Source organism: Oncorhynchus gorbuscha, linkage group LG10 (assembly GCF_021184085.1).
Source record: "Oncorhynchus gorbuscha isolate QuinsamMale2020 ecotype Even-year linkage group LG10, OgorEven_v1.0, whole genome shotgun sequence".
Taxonomy (NCBI): domain Eukaryota; kingdom Metazoa; phylum Chordata; class Actinopteri; order Salmoniformes; family Salmonidae; genus Oncorhynchus; species Oncorhynchus gorbuscha.
The window spans coordinates 6,398,142-6,418,693 of NC_060182.1; the positions used below are offsets into that span (position 1 = coordinate 6,398,142).

General features: G+C 43.9%; 1 protein-coding gene across 1 annotated transcript in view; it reads right to left on the bottom strand.

The window, feature by feature from the left end:
• Positions 1 to 20,552, bottom strand: part of LOC124045403 (amphoterin-induced protein 1-like) — a 34,156-nt gene that overhangs the window by 6,528 nt on the left and 7,076 nt on the right. The window contains exons 2-3 of the mRNA XM_046364698.1: positions 4,453 to 5,001; positions 1,599 to 1,781 (exon numbers count right to left, since the gene is read on the bottom strand). Of these exons, the coding sequence (XP_046220654.1) occupies positions 1,599 to 1,781; positions 4,453 to 5,001 (732 nt within the window). The remainder of the gene's footprint in view (positions 1 to 1,598; positions 1,782 to 4,452; positions 5,002 to 20,552) is intronic.

Consider the following 20,552-nt stretch of genomic DNA (forward strand, 5'->3'; position numbering starts at 1 on the left):
AATTGCCTGGCTGGGCTGATGAGACAGTGGATTACACAGTCAGATGGAACAGAATAAATAGGCATTTTAAACTTCATAGATTTAGCCGGTGGTAACTTGTGGAATAGACACCGACTGGAATGCGCTTTTAACCAATCAGCATTCAGGATTAGACCCTGCCTTTGTGTAAATAGCCCCTTGTAATTGTTTTAAATTGCAGGTGTAACATGGAACCCAGTTGTATTTGTCATTTCATTACCAGATAATATTGTGTAGAAATTCACTAGGATATGTCATTTGTTGTCATTATACTTAGAATCATAAATAAGAATAGGGTTTGGTGTTGCGCGATAATATATCCTGCACAATTACGCACAGTAGACTCTGTGTCTAAATGAAACATATAACATATGAAAACATGAGCTCAATACCTTAATGCTTTCTCTGTTAAGCCTTAAAAGACCCTGCTGTAAATCACGCAGTCAACAACAGATGATCCACCTCAATTTGTTGGAAATATTAGATCCAATGTGAATACAGTCACAACTGTCTTCACCGGTGAAAGGAATGAGACACCAAAACATCCTGGACATTCTCAAACACCCCCCCCCTCAGCACGTGGGTTGTAGTGGACGTGGACTGTCATTCAGAAAATTCCTTCCTGGATCAGATGTTGATGTGTTGAAAATATCACGGCATTATTAAACACGCTCAACACCAAATGCACATCAAACAAATATTATACATAAATTATTGAAGAACTGGGTAAATAACAGTATCGATTTAAGGTTTTAAGTTTCACGGTTAAGGTGACATTTTTGGTTAGAAGCATTCGATTTCCTTCTGTAGCTCAGTTGGTAGAGCATGGCGCTTGTAACGCCAGGGTAGTGGGTTTTACGTAGAATGTATGCACACATGACTGTAATTTTAAAAGCGTCTGCTAAATGGCATATATATATATATATATATATATATATATATATATATATATACATACATTTTGGGGGATTTGTGTGCCCATGAAAACTCTGTTCACCTGATAACATGAGACACGAAATAAATGTTAAGTAGTTACACTGCATTTCTGAGATCTCTGTACAAAAAAAAACTGTCAGACAGATAGATCCAGGATTCAATGTCTAATTTAAAAAAATTTAATAGGCAAGTCATTCAAGAACAAATTCTTATGAATTCAATGACAGCCTAGGAACAGTGGGTTAACTGCCTATTCAGGGTCAGCTCGGGGATTTGCACTAGCCTTTCAGTTACTAGTCCAACATTCTAACCACTAGGCTACCCTGCCATCCCAGGTGGATTGTACTTACATAAATGCAAGGACAGAAAGTTAGGTTTTATGTCACACGATTTTGGACAAATCCGTCAAGACACCAACCATGAAAAAGTGTTAAACACAGGTTTTAAATCAATTTGTGAATTGTATTGAATATAGCTATGCTCCCAACTTATATCTTAATGTAATGACATGACAAAAATTGGCAGATTATTAGCAATGAAATACAAACAGCTGTAACAAGTTGTCTAGTGTAGGAAATCCTCACCCTAGTTTATAGAAAGACCCACTTACACTTCACATTATTATTTAATATAGATGTATGAACCTTGATCCTGTTGGAGGAGATGTCCATCAGGCTGAGTTTCTCCAGGCGGGTCTTGTCCTTGACCAGTTCCAGGGGGAATCGTGAGATCATGTTCTGGGACAGGTAGAGTTTCTGCAGGCTGTGGAGACCCTGGAAGGCTGAGCGGTCAATCTGAGATATACGGTTGTTGTACAGCAACAGCACCTGCAATTAACATGGAAATATGGATTTTGTAATTATGGAAATTGTACATTTTATCAAATGATTCAGCTGGTACTACAGTACCAGTCAAAAAGTTTGGACACACCTACTCATTCAAGGGTTTTTATTTATTTTTACTATTATCTACATCGTAGAATAATAGTGAAGACACCACAACTATGAAATAACACATACGGAATCACGTAGTAACCAAAAAAGTGTTAAACAAATCAAATTATATTTTAGATTTGAGAATTTTTAAAGTAGCCACCCTTTGCCTTGATGATAGCTTTGCACACTCTTGGCATTATTTCAACCAGCTTCATGAGGAATGGTTTTCCAACAGTCTTGAAGGAGTTCCCACATATGCTGAGCACTTGTTGGCTGCTTTTCCTTTCCTCTGTGGTCCAACTCATCCCAAACCATTTCAACTGGGTTGAGGTCGGGTGATTGTGGAGGCCAGGTCAACTGATGCAGCACTCCATCCCTCTCCTTGGTCAAATAGCCCTTACACAGCCTGGATGTGTGTTTTGGGTCATTGTCCTGTTGAAAAACAAATGATAGTCCCACTAAACGCAAACCAGATGAGATGGCGTATCGCTGCATAATGTTGTTTTAGCCATGCTGGTGCCTTGAATTCTAACTAAATCACAGTGACAGTGTCACCAGCAAAGCGCCCCCACACTATCACACCTCCTCCACCATGCTTCACGGTGGGAACCACACATCCGGAGATCATCCATTCACCTACTCTGCGTCTTACAAATAGACTGCGATTGGAACCAAAAATCTCAAAGTTGGACTCTTCAGACCAAAGGGCAGATTTCCACCAGTCTAATGTTCATTGCTTGTGTTTCTTGACCCAAGCAAATCTCTTCTTCTTATTGGTGTCCTTTAGTAGTGGTTTATTTACAACAATTATAATTTATCTTCTGCAACAGAGGTAACTCTGGGTCTTCCTTTCCTGTGGCTGTCCTCGTGAGCGCTTGATGGTTTTTGTGACTGAGCTTGAAGAAATGTTAAAAGTTCATGAAATTTTCCGCATTGACTGACCTTCATGTCTTTAAGTAATGACAGACTGTCGTTTCTCTTTGGTTATTTGAGCTGTTCTTGCCATAAAATGGACTTTGGTTTTTTACCAAATAGGGCTATCTTCTGTATACCACCTCTACCTTGTCACAACCCAACTGATTGGCTCAAACGCATTAAGAAGGAAACAACTTACACAAATTCACTTTTAACAAGGCACACCTGTTAATTTAAATGCATTCCAGGTGACTACCTCATGAAACTGTCTGAGAGTGACAAGAGTGTGCAAAGCTGTCATGAAGGCAAAGGGTGGCTATTTTAAAGAATCTCAAGAATAAAATATATTTTGATTTGTTTAACACGTTTTTGGTTACCACATGATTCCATATGTGTTATTTCATAGTTTTGATGTCTTCACTATTATTCTACAATGTAGAATCCTTGAATGAGTATGTGTGTCCAAACTTTTGACTTGTACTGTTTGTAAAAGTCAGAATTGTAAAAACAACTATCTCTCTCTGTCTCTTTATCGCGCTCTCTCTCTCTCTCACTCTCTCTCTCTCTCTATCTCTCTCTGTCTCTCTCTGTCTCTCTCTGTCTCTCTCTGTCTCTCTCTGTCTATCTCTCTCTATCTACCTCTGTCTCTTTATTCCTCTCTGTCTCACTCTCTCTATCTCTCTCTGTCTCTCTCTCTCTCTGTCTCTCTCTCTCTATTCCTCTCTGTTTCTCTCTCTCTCTCTCTCTCTATCTCTCTCTCTCTCTCTCTCTCTCTCTGTCTCTCTCTCTTTGTCTCTCTCTATCGACCTCTCTTTGTCTCTCTATTCCTCTCTCTCTCTCTCTCTCTATCTACCTCTGTCTCTCTATTCCTCTCTGTCTCTCTCTCTATCTGTCTCTCTCTCTGTCTCTCTCTCTATCTACCTCTCTTTGTCTCTCTATTCCTCTCTGTCTATCTATGTCTCTCATTGTCTGTTGTCTCCCCGTCTCTGTCTCTCTCTCTCTCTGTCTGACTCTATCTTTCTTTCACTGTCTCGTCTCAGTCTGTCTGTCGCTCTCTCTCTCTCTGTTTCTCCTTCTCTCTCTGTCTCTCAATTCAAACGGCTTTGTTGGCATGGGAAACATGGGAAACCTGGGAAACCTGGGAAACATGGGAAACCTGGGAAACCTGGGAAACATTGCCAAAGCAAGTGAAGCAAAAAAGAAAACCAACGAAAAAACAAAAACAAAGACAACAACATTAACAGTAAACATTATACACACAAATAGTTCCAAGAGAATAGCAACGTTAAAAATAATAAATTATACTTTTTCTATTAGCAGTTTAAAATGCTACATAAGAGATGTACAGTGGTGTGACAATGTGCTAATAGTAGAATGTAAGAATGACGGGGGGGGGGGATAAATATAGGTTATATTACATTGGTGTTTCTGACTCACTGGTTGACCTTTTGTTGCGGAAGCAAGTCACACATTTTGCTGCTGGGATTGCACACTGCTGTATTTCACCTAACAGATATGGAAGTTTGTCAGAATGTGATTTGTGTTCGAAATTCTTTGTTAGTCTGTGTAATCCGAGGGAAATATGTGTCTCTATTTATGATGATATATTTGGCAGAAGGTTACGAGGTTATCTCTCTCTCTCCCTCACCTCCAGCTGCCCCAACGGTTCGAAGATGAACTCGTCCAGCTGTCGCAGGTCGTTGGAGGACAGGTCCAGGTAGCGCAGGTGTTTGACGTAGACGAAGGCCTCGGAGGAGAGGAAGTGAAGGCCGTTGTGACTGAGTAGGAGGTTGTGGAGTTTGATGAGTTTCACCGTGGTCCACTCAGCCCTCAGCCGGGAGACGTCGTTGTAGCTGAGGTCCAGGACGGCCGTGTAGAGAGGCAGGCCAGTGGGCACTGTGGTCAGGTTCATCTTGGAACAGCTCACGATGTTACTGGCACAGATGCAGGTCTTGTGGCAGTTGAGGGTTGAGGCTACTGCCCCAGACGGGTACCAGAGGAGGGCCAGGGAGAGGTACAAGGCCCATTGAACCTGGACCCTACTCAGGCTGGGAGAGGGAGAGGGAGAGGCAGAGGCAGAGGCAGAGGGAGAGGCAGAGGCAGAGGCAGAGGCAGAGGCAGATGGAGAGGGAGGGCAGAGGCAGAGGCAGAGGCAGAGGCAGAGGCAGATGGAGAGGGCTCTGGCAGGGCGTCTGCTCTGTGTGGAGGCAACATGCTAGTTGTTGGTGTGTTGTTGTTATTTAAGGAGCAGAACTTCCTGTATTATGGTTCTCTTCCTACACAGCATGGAGCAGCAGCTAGTGGAATCCCTGGCATCGCTTAATTGAGGTCTGAAAGAAAAGCAAACCAACTATTGTTGTTGTAAACAGAGACGGCTGTATCAATACATTCACATTTTAAAGGTCCAATAGAGCCATATAATATTAATATACAATCATTTCTGGGTAACAAATAAGGACCTTACTGTGATTGTTTTCAATTAAAATGGAGTGAAAAATAAACAAAAATAGCTTCTTAGCAAAGAGCAATTTCTCAAGCTAGAATTTTATTAGGACTGTCTGGAGAAGAAAACAGTGAATTAGCTGTTATGGGCAGAGAGGTTTGGAACACTATTTTGTATTGGTCTATTAACTCATTTACTGCCAGGCAGGTCAAATCTCCATCCCACCGAAACAGGCTGAAATCTCAGGTGGTCTTTTCAAACCGCTCTTACACTAAAAAGGACATTATCATCATTTTCAACGTCAGTTGCCTTTAAAGGAGGCAATCTGCAGTTGCGTCATCCATTCTTTGCTTCTGAATGAATTAAATGTACCCATTGATTCTTGAATAATATAACGTATGTCTCGTGCGCTTAGTTCGACTGTCATACGCCCCATCAGAACCTAAAATATAAGCTTTTTTTCACTCCAATGTTTGTAAACAAAACAAAAGTAAACAAAACACTGTATAGTCTCAAAACATGGTTGAAACTATAGTGTTGATATCATGGATGGTCAGTCCTTGTATCCGTAGCGCTGTCTATCCGTTTGAGAGTGGTTCCATTTCTCCAGCCCCAATCCCTCAGTTTTTTTTTACCCGAAACAAGGGGAAGGAAAAACGTTTTGTTTCAAATGCTGATTGACGCTTTAACAAATCGTTTGTTAGTAATTGTATTAGTTTCTACATGCACAGTGCTGGTGAATTCAATGTTGCATTGCTCCATTCCATTTTATCCAAAACACAGCAATGGATCAATTCATGGAAATGTTGATAAATTATAAATGATGTATCCTACCTTCACGTCAGATCAGATTAAGCCAATTTCTGAAATTAAATCCATCCGCAACCAAATCGGACACGTCTGTTTATAATTTGCACCTCGTTTTAGTCCCTTACAGTAATAGTCTATCCAATGTAAAGACAAGAAGTGGGATGCAGGGCGAAAAGAAGAGAGCGCTGGAGAAATCCTTCCTTGCTCCCAGATCCTGACAACACACTGCTCCGCGCCGCATCCAGAACTCGGTATAAAATTACGCAAGGATAAGATTATGTAGAAATGTAACAACACGTGTCCTCGATGGACCGGTGGCACTCACCCAACCTGAATTAATGACAGAGATCAATTCAACGCCAGGTATTCTGATGATGTATTATGTTCCCGAGGACAAGTGGTCTGGTCAGCCAAGCGACGGCCTTCGATTCCTTACGTCTTCTGCAGCAAACCAGTGCGTTTTCTCTTCATGAGTCGCATTGTCAGCAGCATCTCTGCGAGCTGAGGTGGTGAATCATGGGAGCGCATGAGCAGTCTTGTCTTGCCAGAAGAAATTGTTCGTGTTTTTTTCTTATTCATAATACTCCAGTCTGTGTAGTGTCACTGCTGCCCACAGCAACTGGCCGACTTTTGTAGACGTGTTTTTTTCTTCTTCCAATACTAGACCAACAATGACTGGTGGCCAACACTCACACTGCGATACTAGTGGTACCCACTCCATAAAATCCATATTTTAACCAACGTATTGTGATCATCGGTTGTTTGATCTATAACCTGTTAGCTCATACGCCCCGCGACCGTGATACACAGGCCTAAAGGCCGAGACAATAAGAAGACACCGTGATACACAGGCCTAAAGGCCGAGACAATCAGAAGACACCGTGATACACAGGCCTAAAGGCAGAGACAATAAGAAGACACCGTGATACACTAAAGGCGAGACAATAAGAAGACAGAGACAATAGGCCTAAAGAGAAGACACCGTGATACACAGGCCTAAAGGCAGAGACAATAAGAAGACACCGTGATACACAGGCCTAAAGGCAGAGACAATAAAGACACCGTGACACAGGCCGTGATACAGAAGACACCGTGATACACAAGGCCTAAAGGCCGAGACAATAAAGACACCGTGATACACAGGCCTAAAGGCAGAGACAATAAGAAGACACCGTGATACACAGGCCTAAAGGCCGAGACAATAAGAAGACACCGTGATACACAGGCCTAAAGGCCGAGACAATAAGAAGACACCGTGATACACAGGCCTAAAGGCAGAGACAATAAGAAGACACCGTGATACACAGGCCTAAAGGCCGAGACAATAAGAAGACACCGTGATACACAGGCCTAAAGGCCGAGACAATAAGAAGACACCGTGATACACAGGCCTAAAGGCCGAGACAATAAGAAGACACCGTGATACACAGGCCTAAAGGCCGAGACAATAAGAAGACACCGTGATACACAGGCCTAAAGGCCGAGACAATAAGAAGACACCGTGATACACAGGCCTAAAAGACAATAAGAGACAATAAAAGAAGACACCGTGATACACAGGCCTAAAGGCCGAGACAATAAGAAGAAGATACACAGGCCTAAAGGCCGAGACAATAAGAAGACACCGTGATACACAGGTCTAAAGGCCGAGACAATAAGAAGACACCGTGATACACAGGCCTAAAGGCCGAGACAATAAGAAGACACCGTGATACACAGGCCTAAAGGCCGAGACAATAAGAAGACACCGTGATACACAGGCCTAAAGGCCGAGACAATAAGAAGACAGTGGCAGAATAAATTCAACCACACCTTTGTTTCATCACAAAACCGGATAGCAACCTCTGTCCAGTGAAGTCCACAAATCATTTCACATGTACAGTAACATACAGTACATGACCTACAGCATGGTCAAGCAAGTTAATGTTTCCGATATTTTAGGACCGCTAATCACTATTGATTTAGAACCACGGAGAGTTACCGCAAGTCACAAAGAAACCCGGAGCTGCCTCCACTATTCCAGCAGCATTTCAACTTTAACATTTCAACATCCATGGTTCTGATTTCTGTGTGCGTGTGTGTGTTCACGCGTTTTGTGTGTGTGTGTGTTTGTGCAAGTAGAAAAACATGTTGACTCACCCTACTTGTAGAGAAACACCAATGCCTTCCTTCTCTCTTTCAAGTTGATGAAATGGTCTGTCACTCTGTCATACAGTACATGCTTTTATTTTTGTTGTTGTCCAAGGCTACTTGGCTAAAATTCTTGCTCGCTAGTCTAACTTCCATTCATGGGCAACTTTAGCTAGTTAACTTTAGCTAGTTAACTTTAGCTAGTTAACTTTAGCTAGTTAACTTTAGCTAGTTAACATTATCCTTCTACATCTAGCTACACATTGAACTAACATGCTCTCAGGCCAGGGGCTCAACAACGCATGAATGAATGGTTGGATCAGAATCACTGCTATAACCATTGGCCAGAACGGGGAAATAAAACCACAAGTCCACATCCCTATCTCCATCCATGGCTAATTTAGGAAAAGGTGCCATTTTGTCTAGCAAGCCACCAGAGAACGACACCACAACGAGATGCAACAATTCTCGTGTTTCCGTCAATGACATCTGCTCTCAATGGGATTTGATAGGAGTGAAGCCAAATCCAAGATGGCTTCCCTTCACACCTTTTTTTTTTTTTTTTGGTGTGCCAGAACCATTCACAGTTGAGCTCAACTCAAGTTAAGCTCAACTCTGATTGGCAAATGTTTCACACTTTCTTTGTCAATGGAGGCCAGATGGTCGCTGGCTGCCCTTGCCTTCAGCGCTACAGGCGGCAACAATGTCATACTCTTTATGACCAGACAGAATCAGATAGATGGTCTACTCATAGAGAGACAGAGGCGCGCTGTTTAACTCGCTCGGATGCTTTCTCCTATTAAATACATTCAGCCTCTTGCGAATTGAAAGAAAATTATGAAATACAGAGAGAATAAGATATATATATATATATTATTTATTTTGGGGGGGGTGGGAGGGGGGGGCTTCCCATGGCAACTATGAATACACTCCACTGGGTACCAGACAAGCTACTCTACTACTAGGCTACAATGGCTTACTACTGTATCCTAACCTCACACAAACAAAGAAGACGCTCTGTCTGGACTTCCTGTCCAGTTCTAAAGAATGAGCGTTAAAGTCACTGATCAGTTCCCTTCCCATAACATGTCCTCCCTGGCCAGGATACACGAGTAGAAATGTCTTCTTTTCTCAAGATTCATGGGTGCAGAATGAGATGCATCTTCTGCGCATGGAAGAAATTAAATTAAATCACTCATTCAATGAAAAAGTCTCAGCTCAGTCTATGCAATTGTCTATACCCTCAGCTCAGTCTATGCAATAGTCTATACCCTCAGCTCAGTCGATACAAACGTCTATACCCTCAGCTCAGTCTATACAATTGTCTATACCCTCAGCTCAGTCTATGCAATAGTCTATACCCTCAGCTCAGTCTATACAATTGTCTATACCCTCAGCTCAGTCTATGCAATTGTCTATACCCTCAGCTCAGTCTATGCAATAGTCTATACCCTCAGCTCAGTCGATACAAACGTCTATACCCTCAGCTCAGTCTATACAATAGTCTATACCCTGAGCTCAGTCTATACCCGCAGATCAGTTTATACCCTCAGCTCAGTTTACACAATAGCCTATACCCTATAATATAATAATATATGCCATTTAGCAGACGCTTTTATCCAAAGCGACTTACAGTCATGTGTGCATACATTCTACGTATGGGTGGTCCCGGGGATCAAACCCACTACCCTGGCGTTACAAGCGCCATGCTCTACCAACTGAGCTACACCCTCAGCTCAGTTTACACAATAGCCTATACCCTCAGCTCAGTCTATACAATAGTCTATACCCTCAGCTCAGTCTATACAATTGTCTATACCCTCAGCTCAGTCTATGCAATAGTCTATACCCTCAGCTCAGTTTACACAATAGCCTATACCCTCAGCTCAGTCTATACAATAGTCTATACCCTCAGCTCAGTCTATACAATAGCCTATACCCTCAGATCAGTTTACACAATAGTCTATACCCTCAGCTCAGTCTATACAATAGTCTATACCCTCAGCTCAGTTTACACAATAGTCTATACCCTCAGCTCAGTCTATACAATAGTCTATACCCTGAGCTCAGTCTATAACCTCAGATCAGTTTATACCCTCCTCTCAGTCTATACAATAGTCTATACCCTCGGCTCAGTCTATGCAATAGTCTATACCCTCAGCTCAGTCTATACAATAGCCTATACCCTCAGCTCAGTCTATACAATAGTCTATACCCTCAGCTCAGTTTACACAATAGCCTATACCCTCGGCTCAGTCTATGCAATAGTAGATACCCTCAGCTCAGTCTATACAATAGTCTATACCCTCAGCTCAGTTTACACAATAGTCTATACCCTCAGCTCAGTGTATACAATAGTCTATACCCTCAGCTCAGTCTATGCAATAGTCTATACCATCAGCTCAGTCTATACAATAGTCTATACCCTCAGCTCAGTTTACACAATAGTCTATACCCTCAGCTCAATCTATACAATAGTCTATACCCTCAGCTCAATCTATACAATAGTCTATACCCTCAGCTCAGTTTACACAATAGTCTATACCCTCAGCTCAGTGTATACAATAGTCTATACCCTCAGCTCAGTCTATACAATAGTCTATACCCTGAGCTCAGTCTATACCCTCAGCTCAGTCTATACAATAGTCTATACCCTCAGCTCAGTCTATACAATAATCTATACCCTCAGCTCAGTCTATACAATAGTCTATACCCTCAGCTCAGTCTATACAATAATCTATACCCTCAGCTCAGTCTATACCCTCAGCTCAGTCTATACAATAGTCTATACCCTCAGCTCAGTTTACACAATAGCCTATACCCTCGGCTCAGTCTATGCAATAGTAGATACCCTCAGCTCAGTCTATACAATAATCTATACCCTCAGCTCAGTCTATACCCTCAGCTCAGTCCATACAATAGTCTATATGCTCATCCCAGGTGAGGGTGAGTGTTTCTGAATGCTTGTTATTGCAGTCAAGGCCTTACACACACATTAAGTGTTTACTTTTTTACTCGACTCCCAATACCATATAAGACTGGGGGCCTGAATCCTGTATCGACTCCCAATACCATATAAGACTGGGGGCCTGAATCCTGTATCGACTCCCAATACCATATAAGACTGGGGGCCTGAATCCTGTATCGACTCCCAATACCATATAGGACTGGGGGCCTGAATCCTGTATCGACTCCCAATACCATATAGGACTGGGGGCCTGAATCCTGTATCGACTCCCAATACCATATAGGACTGGGGGCCTGAATCCTGTATCGACTCCCAATACCATATTGTTGATCTCAGTTAGTATTTATCCTGTGATGACTGATCCTGTTGATCTCAGTTAGTATTTACCCTGTGATGACTGGCCCTGTTGATCGCAGTTAGTATTTATCCTGTGATGACTGATCCTGTTGATCTCAGTTAGTATTTACCCTGTGATGACTGGCCCTGTTGATCTCAGTTAGTATTTACCCTGTGATGACTGGCCCTGTTTATCTCAGTTAGTATTTATCCTGTGATGACTGGCCCTGTTGATCTCAGTTAGTATTTAACCTGTGATGACTGGCCCTGTTGATCTCAGTTAGTATTTATCCTGTGATGACTGGCCGTGTTTATCTCAGTTAGTATTTATCCTGTGATGACTGGCCCTGTTGATCTCAGTTAGTATTTAACCTGTGATGACTGATCCTGTTGATCTCAGTTAGTATTTATCCTGTGATGACTGGCCCTGTTGATCTCAGTTAGTATTTAACCTGTGATGACTGATCCTGTTGATCTCAGTTAGTATTTATCCTGTGATGACTGGCCGTGTTTATCTCAGTTAGTATTTATCCTGTGATGACTGGCCCTGTTGATCTCAGTTAGTATTTAACCTGTGATGACTGGCCCTGTTAATCTCAGTTAGTATTTATCCTGTGATGACTGATCCTGTTGATCTCAGTTAGTATTTACCCTGTGATGACTGATCCTGTTGATCTCAGTTAGTATTTACCCTGTGATGACTGATCCTGTTGATCTCAGTTAGTATTTAACCTGTGATGACTGGCCCTGTTGATCTCAGTTAGTATTTACCCTGTGATGACTGATCCTGTTGATCTCAGTTAGTTAGGTAGGGAGATAGAGGGAGACAGACAAGGAGACAGACAAGGATTCAGACAGGGAGGGAGACAGACAGGGAGGGAGGGAGGGAGGGAGACAGACAGACAGGGAGGGAGACAGACAGGTACACAGACAGACAGGGAGGGAGACAGACAGGTACACAGACTGGGAGACAGCGATGGTGACAGACATGGAGACAGGAAGGCAGGGAGGGAGACAGACAGGGAGGCAGACAGGGAGACAGACAGGTACACAGACTGGGAGACAGCGATGGTGACAGAAATGGAGACATGAAGACAGGGAGGGAGGCAGACAGGGAGGGAGACAGACAGGGAGGCAGACAGGGAGGGAGGCAGACAGGGAGGGAGACAGGGAGGGAGACAGACAGGGAGGCAGACAGGGAGGGAGGGAGACAGACAGGGAGGCAGACAGGGATGGAGGCAGACAGGGAGGGAGACAGGAAGGATCCAAGCTAGTACACAACACAGTCACATCGAATCCACACCAAACCTGCTTACAAACCTGTTTCTGTACAGCACTTTGAGATATCAGCTGATGTAAGAAGGGCTTTATAAATAAATCAAATAAATTGACTTTGCAGGCTAGCCGTGTTTACTAGGAGTGTTTACCTTTGTGATTGATCCCATTTGGATTGATGGATACACAGAGCCGAGGATCAGGGAAAACTGATCATTCTAATCAGGTAGGTTGGTTTGCTCACCACCAGCTTGTATGAGCTTTGGGAATTCTAAATGCTGCTATACTGGGCCTTATTTGGCAAGGCTATGGATGCCGGATTGGGTCACATCAAAAAAATAAAAAGCAATTTAGTCTCTGCAGGGATGCCCCTGAGACAGTTGCTGTCCACTGCCCTGTGGTGCTGAACTTCCGAATTCTGGCGCTGTATATTTGTTTCGTGGCATCAATTTAAATCAACCGTAGTTTGTTAGGAAGAAACTTAATTCTGTCTGACTTTGAGATGTGAAGGCCGTTGAGATGTGAAGGCCATTGAGATGTGAAGGCCGTTGAGATGTGAAGGCCAATGAGATGTGAAGGCCAATGAGATGTGAAGGCCGTTGAGATGTGAAGGCCGTTGAGATGTGAAGGCCGTTGAGATGTGAAGGCCAATGAGATGTGAAGGCCATTGAGATGTGAAGGCCGTTGAGATGTGAAGGCCAATGAGATGTGAAGGCCAATGAGATGTGAAGGCCATTGAGATGTGAAGGCCGTTGAGATGTGAAGGCCAATGAGATGTGAAGGCCATTGAGATGTGAAGGCCGTTGAGATGTAAAGGCCATTGAGATGTGAAGGCCAATGAGATGTGAAGGCCATTGAGATGTGAAGGCCGTTGAGATGTAAAGGCCATTGAGATGTGAAGGCCGTTGAGATGTGAAGGCCAATGAGATGTGAAGGCCATTGAGATGTGAAGGCCGTTGAGATGTGAAGGCCGTTGAGATGTGAAGGCCGTTGAGATGTGAAGGCCAATGAGATGTGAAGGCCGTTGAGATGTGAAGGCCGTTGAGATGTGAAGGCCGTTGAGATGTGAAGGCCAATGAGATGTGAAGGCCGTTGAGATGTGAAGGCTGTTGAGATGTGAAGGCCGTTGAGATGTGAAGGCCGTTGAGATGTGAAGGCCGTTGAGATGTGAAGGCCGTTGAGATGTGAAGGAAATTTAAATCTGAAGACGCACAAAGTGATTAATGTTCAGTTCTACTCTTTTTCCTGCTGTGATGAGGACAGTGTTGCCTAGTAACTGACTGTACGGTGGTGGTGGCTACAGTACTCAGCCTCCACTTTAACTCCCTTTGCTCTCCATGTAACCAGATCACTTAGGGGTTCTACTGCCGGAAACCGACCCTATAACAACAGAGAGAGAGAGAGAGAGAGAGAGAGAGAGAGAGAGAGAGAGAGAGAGAGAGAGAGAGAGAGAGAGAGAGAGAGAGAGAGAGAGAGAGAGGAGAGAGAGAGAGAGAGAGAGAGAGAGAGAGAGAGAGAGAGAGAGAGAGAGAGAGAGAGAGGGGAGAAAAGAGAGAGAGAGAGAGAGAGAGAGAGAGAGAGAGAGAGAGAGAGAGAGAGAGAGAGAGAGAGAGAGAGAGAGAGAGAGAGAGAGAGAGAGGTAATTACAGCCTTCCGATGAACGCAGGCCAGTCATGATGGTGGCCTGAACCACATTCACGGCCGGCCCTCTCATTAGGCACGATTAGGCAGCCGCCTATGGCAGCAGATTGACAAGGGTGGCATATTCTGAGTTTAACTGACCAAGACACACCTCCAACAACACAGAAAACCTCACATAATTATACCAAAAAACAATGCCAATTGTTCTCAACCGGTGGTGTTGATGCCGCCCTGTGATAAGCAGTGCCCACTTTGTCAAAGGCAAGAGTGCAAAATATTTTGTTTGTCCATTCCCAATCAACAACAAAAAAGCGCTGTCATGTTGACAAACAACATATCCTAAAAACAGGACAGGTCAATGTAAAAAGGACAATATGGAATGGACCAATCACAACGGTTTCCATTGAGAATTCTTGAGATGTTTCTGCAACTTGATTGGAGTCCACCAGTGGTAAATTCAATTGATTGGACACGATTTGGAAAGGCACACACCTTTCTATATAAGGTTCCACAGTTGACAGTTCATGTCGGAGCAAAAACCAAGCCATGAGGTCGAAGGGCTCCCTCTGCTGTTTCCTATCCTTTGTTTTGTTGACGTTGAGTGAGAGGTTATTTTTCTGACTCCACACTCCGAGGGCCCTCACCTCCGCCCTGTAAGCCGTCTTGTCTTTCGTCGTTGGTAATCAGGCCTACCACTGTAGTGTCGTCTGCAAACTTGATGATTGAGTTGGAAGCGTGCATGGCCACACAGTCATGGGTGAACAGGGAGTTCAGGAGAGGGCTGAGAACACACCCTTGTGGGGCCCCAGTGTTGAGGATCAGTGAGGTGGAGGTGTTGTTCCTACCTTCACCACCTGGGTGAGGCCTGTCAGAAAGTTGCACAGGGCGGGGTTGAGACCCAGGGTCTCGAGCTTAATGACGAGTTTGGAGGGTACTATGGCGTTAAATTCTGAGCTGTAGTCAATGAACATCATTCTTACATAGGTATTCCTATTCTCCAGATGGAATAGGGCAGTGTACAGTGTGATGGCGATTGCATCATCAGTGGACCTATAGGGGCGGTATGCAAATTGGAATGGATCTAGGGTATCAGGTAGGGTGATATGATCCTTGACTAGTCTCTCACAGCACTTCATGATGACAGAAGTGAGTGCAATTGGGCGATAGTCATTTATTTCAGTTACCTTAGCTTTCTTGTGAACAGGAACAATGATGGCCATCTTGAAGCATACAGGGATAACAGACTGGGACACGGATTGATTGAATACGTCCGTATACACACCAGCCAGATGGTCTGCGCATGATCTCAGGCTAGGGATGCTGTCTGCATGCTGTCTGCAGCCTTGCGAGCGTTAACACGTTTAAATGTTTTCCTCACGTTGGCCACGGAGAAGGAGAGCCTACAGGCTTTGGTAGCGAGCCGTGTCAGTGGCACTGTATTGTACTCAAAGCGAGCAAAGAAGTTGTTTAATTTGTCTGGGAGCAAGACGTTGATGTCCGCGATGGGTCTGATTTTCTTTTTGTAATCCGTGATTGACTGTATATCCTGCCTCATACGTCTGGTGTTTGAGCCGTTGAACTGAGACTCCACTTCGTCTCTATACTGATGCTTATCTTGTTTGATTGCCTTACGGAGGGAATAGCTGCACTGTTTGTATTCGGTCATGTTTCCGGTCATCTTGCCATGGTTAAATGCGGTGGTTCGCGCTTTCAGTTTTGCGCTAATGCTGCCATTAATCCACGGTTTCTGGTTAGGGAAGGTTTTAATAGTCACAGCGGGTACGACATCTCTGATGCACTTGCTAATAAACTCATCACCAAGTCAGCCTATACATCAAATGTTGTTGTCTGAGGCTATCCAGAACATATCACAGTCCACGTGATCTAAGCAATCTTGAAGCGTGGAATCCGATTGGTCAGACCAGCATTGTATTGACCTGAGCATGGCCGTTTCCTGTGTTAGTTTCTGTCTGTAGGCTGGGAGCAACAAAATGGATTCATGGTCAGATTTGCCGAAGGCTGGGCACGGGAGGGCTTTGTATGCATCGTAGAAGTTAGAGTAGCAATGATCCAGAATTCTGCCAGCTCGTGTCGCGCATTCGATATGCTAATAGAATTTAGGGAGTATTGATCTTAGGTTAGCTTTGTTAAAATCCCCAGCTACAATAAATGCAGCATCAGGATGTATGGTTTCCAGTTCACATAGAGTCCAGTGAAGTCCTTTCAGGGCCGACTAGGTATCTGGTTGGGGGGGGGATATACACGGCTGTGACTATCATCGAAGAGAATTCTCCAGGAGAGATTCTTGATGAAAACCTGCTCCAGTGCTCAGGACCTCAGACTGGGGCAAAGGTTCACCTTACAACGGGACAATGACCCTAAGCACACAGCCAAGACAACTTAGGAGTGGCTTCGGAACAAGTCTCTGAATGTCTTTGAGTGGCCCAGCCAGAGCCCGGACTTGAACCTGATCGAACATCCCTGGAGAGACCTGAAAATAGCTGTGCAGCGACGCTCCCCATCCGACCTGACAGAGCTTGAAAAGATCTGCAGAGAAAAATGCTTGTAGTGCTGCGAAAGGTGCTTCAACAAAATACTAGGGTCTGGGGGTCTGAATAGTTATGTAAATGGAATATTTCACTTTTATTTTATTTTTGACATTTGCTAAAAAATCATTATGGGGTATTGTGTGTAGATTAATGCGCTTACATTTTTTGAATAAGGCGGAAATAACGTTTTTTGTTGTTTTTTTAAAAGCCAAGGTACTGTACCTTTTTTTTAGATGTCTTTTCAACGTCATTTTGCTTACTGAGAAATATTCTCGTCTCGCCAAGGGCAGCAGAATGACAAGGACGTTGTAAAAAAATACTTTCCTATTCCATAATGCAGTAGCTCCATTTAAATATTTAAGATGTGGCAGACAGTGACAATCCCAAAAAACTCATCCTCAGATGAATAATTGACCTGTATGCTGGTGACGGCACTGTTGTCTCCTACTGCAGTGTTTCAATGTAAACGCCTGTCTACAGCCTTCATCATCACTCACCAACCAATCTAGTCCTTTTTTTTCTTACAGCTGCAGATGACTTGATGGCTGAGAACAGATTGGTGAGATCCTATTTCCCTCTACTGTATCTGTATAATGGTCGTCTGCATCCAATCACATACAGTCAAACATTTGGACACACCTACTCCAGTGTTTTTCTTTATTTTTTAATCTATGTTCTACGTTGTAGAATAGTAGTGAAGACATCAACACTATGAAACATGTCACGTCCTGACCTTAGAGAGCCTTTTTATTTCTCTATTTGGTTAGGGTTAGGTCAGGGTGTGACTTGGGTGGGCATTCTAGTTTTCTATTTCTGTGTTGGCCGGGTATGGTTCCCAATCAGAGGCAGCTGTCTGTCATTGTCTCTGATTGGGAATCATACTTAGGCAGCCTGTTTTCCACCTTAGTTTGTGGGATGTTGTTTTTCCACAGTAGCTGTCTAGCCCTGCAGAACTTTGCATTCATTTATCGTTTTCTTTTTTTCTGTGTTTCATTATTAAATTATCATTAAATTATCACTTTCCACACTGCGCTTTTGTAACAGTATAACTTTAGACCGTCCCCTCGCCCATACCCGGGCACGAACCAGGGGCCCTCTGCACACATCAACAACTGACACCCACGAAGCATCGTTACCCATCGCTCCACAAAAGCCACGGCCCTTGCAGAGCAAGGGGAACTACTACTTCAAGGTCTCAGAGCAAGTGACGTCAGCGATTGAAACGCTATTTAGCGCGCACCACCGCTAACTAAGCTAGCACTGCTAACTAAGCTAGCACCGCCGTGTAAGCTAGCACCGCTAACTAGGCTAGCACCGCCGTGTAAGCTAGCACCGCTAACTAAGCTAGCACCGCCATGTAAGCTAGCAACGCTAACTAAGCTAGCACCGCTAACTAAGCTAGCACCGCCGTGTAAGCTAGCACCGCTAACTAAGCTAGCACCGCCGTGTAAGCTAGCACCGCTAACTAAGCTAGCACCGCCGTCTAAGCTAGCACCGCTAACTAAGCTAGCACCGCTAACTAAGCTAGCACCGCCGTGTAAGCTAGCAACGCTAACTAAGCTAGCACCGCTAACTAAGCTAGCACCGCCGTGTAAGCTAGCGCCGCTAACTAAGCTAGCACCGCCGTGTAAGCTAGCACCGCTAACTAAGCTAGCACCGCCGTCTAAGCTAGCACCGCTAACTAAGCTAGCACCGCTAACTAAGCTAGCACCGCCGTCTAAGCTAGCACCGCTAACTAAGCTAGCCGTTACACTTTGGTCTCATTCATTCAACGACGGACGTAACAAAATAACACATATGGAATCATGTAGTAACCGAACATGTGTTAAAGTAGCCACCCTTTGCCTTGATGACAGCTTTGCACACTCTTGGCATTCTCTCAACCAGCTTCATCAGGGTGATATGCCAGCAGCATACCACCCTGCATACCACTGCTGGCTTGCTTCTGAAGCTAAGCAGGGTTGGTCCTGGTCAGTTCCTGGATGGGAGACCAGATGCTGCTGGAAGTGGTGTTGGAGGGCCAGTAGGAGGCACTCTTTCCTCTGGTCTAAAAAAAAAATGTCCCAATGCCCCATGGCAGTGATTGGGGACACTGCCCTGGGTAGGGTGCCGTCGTTTGGATGGGACGTTAAACAGGTGTCCTGACTCTGAGGTCATTAAAGATCCCATGGCACTTATTGTAAGAGTAGGGGTGTTAAACCCTGGTGTCCTGGCTAAATTCCCAATCTGGCCCTCAAACCATCATGGTCACCTAATAATCCCCCTCCTCTCCCCTGTAACTATTCCACAGATCGTTGCTGCAAATGAGAACGTGTTCTCAGTCAACTTACCTGGTAAAAATAATGGATAAACAAATAAAAAATAAATGAGGTAGTCACCTGGAATGATTTTCCAACACAAATGGAGGTTAGTTCATCTATTAATAGACTAATTGGGCTGAGAGAGAAGAGGACAATAGCAAGGCCAGGTGTTAGTGTTGCGAGGTAGTAAAAGCAGGGTGTTTTATTCAGGGCTCAGGTTCCAATATGCTCCAATAGCTTAGGGAGCTAACTCAAGTCTTAGGCAAGGTTACTCATTGATAACAACGATGACGGTGATCACGATGATGATGATGATACTACACAAACAACACTTATTGTAATCCCTAACACGTCCCTCCTCCCATCGCTTAGCAACAGGCTGAAGATTTGTTGCACCCATGTCAGTGTTGACAGCAGAGACCACGACACCAAACTAAGTCCAGACCCCGACAGGTGTTCAGGCGATACGCTGTCAGAGTGGTACACGTACGCCATCTGCATAAAAGAGGGATTTGCATCAACTAGGCAGTCGGGTTGCTTCCCACATGAACATTTCCCAGCATACAGTGCTGTTGGCCTTGGTCTGAGACAAGCATTAAAGGCCTTCGCATTAGTTGTTTACATGTACTCTTCAAACCTCTCTGTAAAGCATCTTGAAGACAATATCATGATCTGTACGTTATACCTCATTTAGTTGAATGCACTAACTGTAGTCTTTCTGGATAAGAACCACTAGAGATACGATAATGAATTCATCTCTCGTGGACAGACTACGTAAACATACCATATTGTGCAACATTTTAGTTCTGGGTAATAGATATATAAATATGTAATAGATAAATAATGAAGGGATTATATGATCTAACTGATGAGAACATCTGAAAAACAACTCAAATATAAATGCAGCTCTGAGATTCTAACCAGACAGATTGATCACCTAGTCAGCTCTGAGATTCCAACCAGACAGATTGATCACCTAGTCAGCTCTGAGATTCTAACCAGACAGATTGATCACCTAGTCAGCTCTGAGATTCTAACCAGACAGATTGATCACCTAGTCAGCTCTGAGATTCTAACCAGACAGATTGATCACCTAGTCAGCTCTGAGATTCTAACCAGACATATTGATCACCTAGTCAGCTCTGAGATTCTAACCAGACAGATTGATCACCTAGTCAGCTCTGAGATTCTAACCAGACAGATTGATCACCTAGTCAGCTCTGAGATTCTAACCAGACAGATTGATCACCTAGTCAGCTCTGAGATTCTAACCAGACAGATTTATCACCTAGTCAG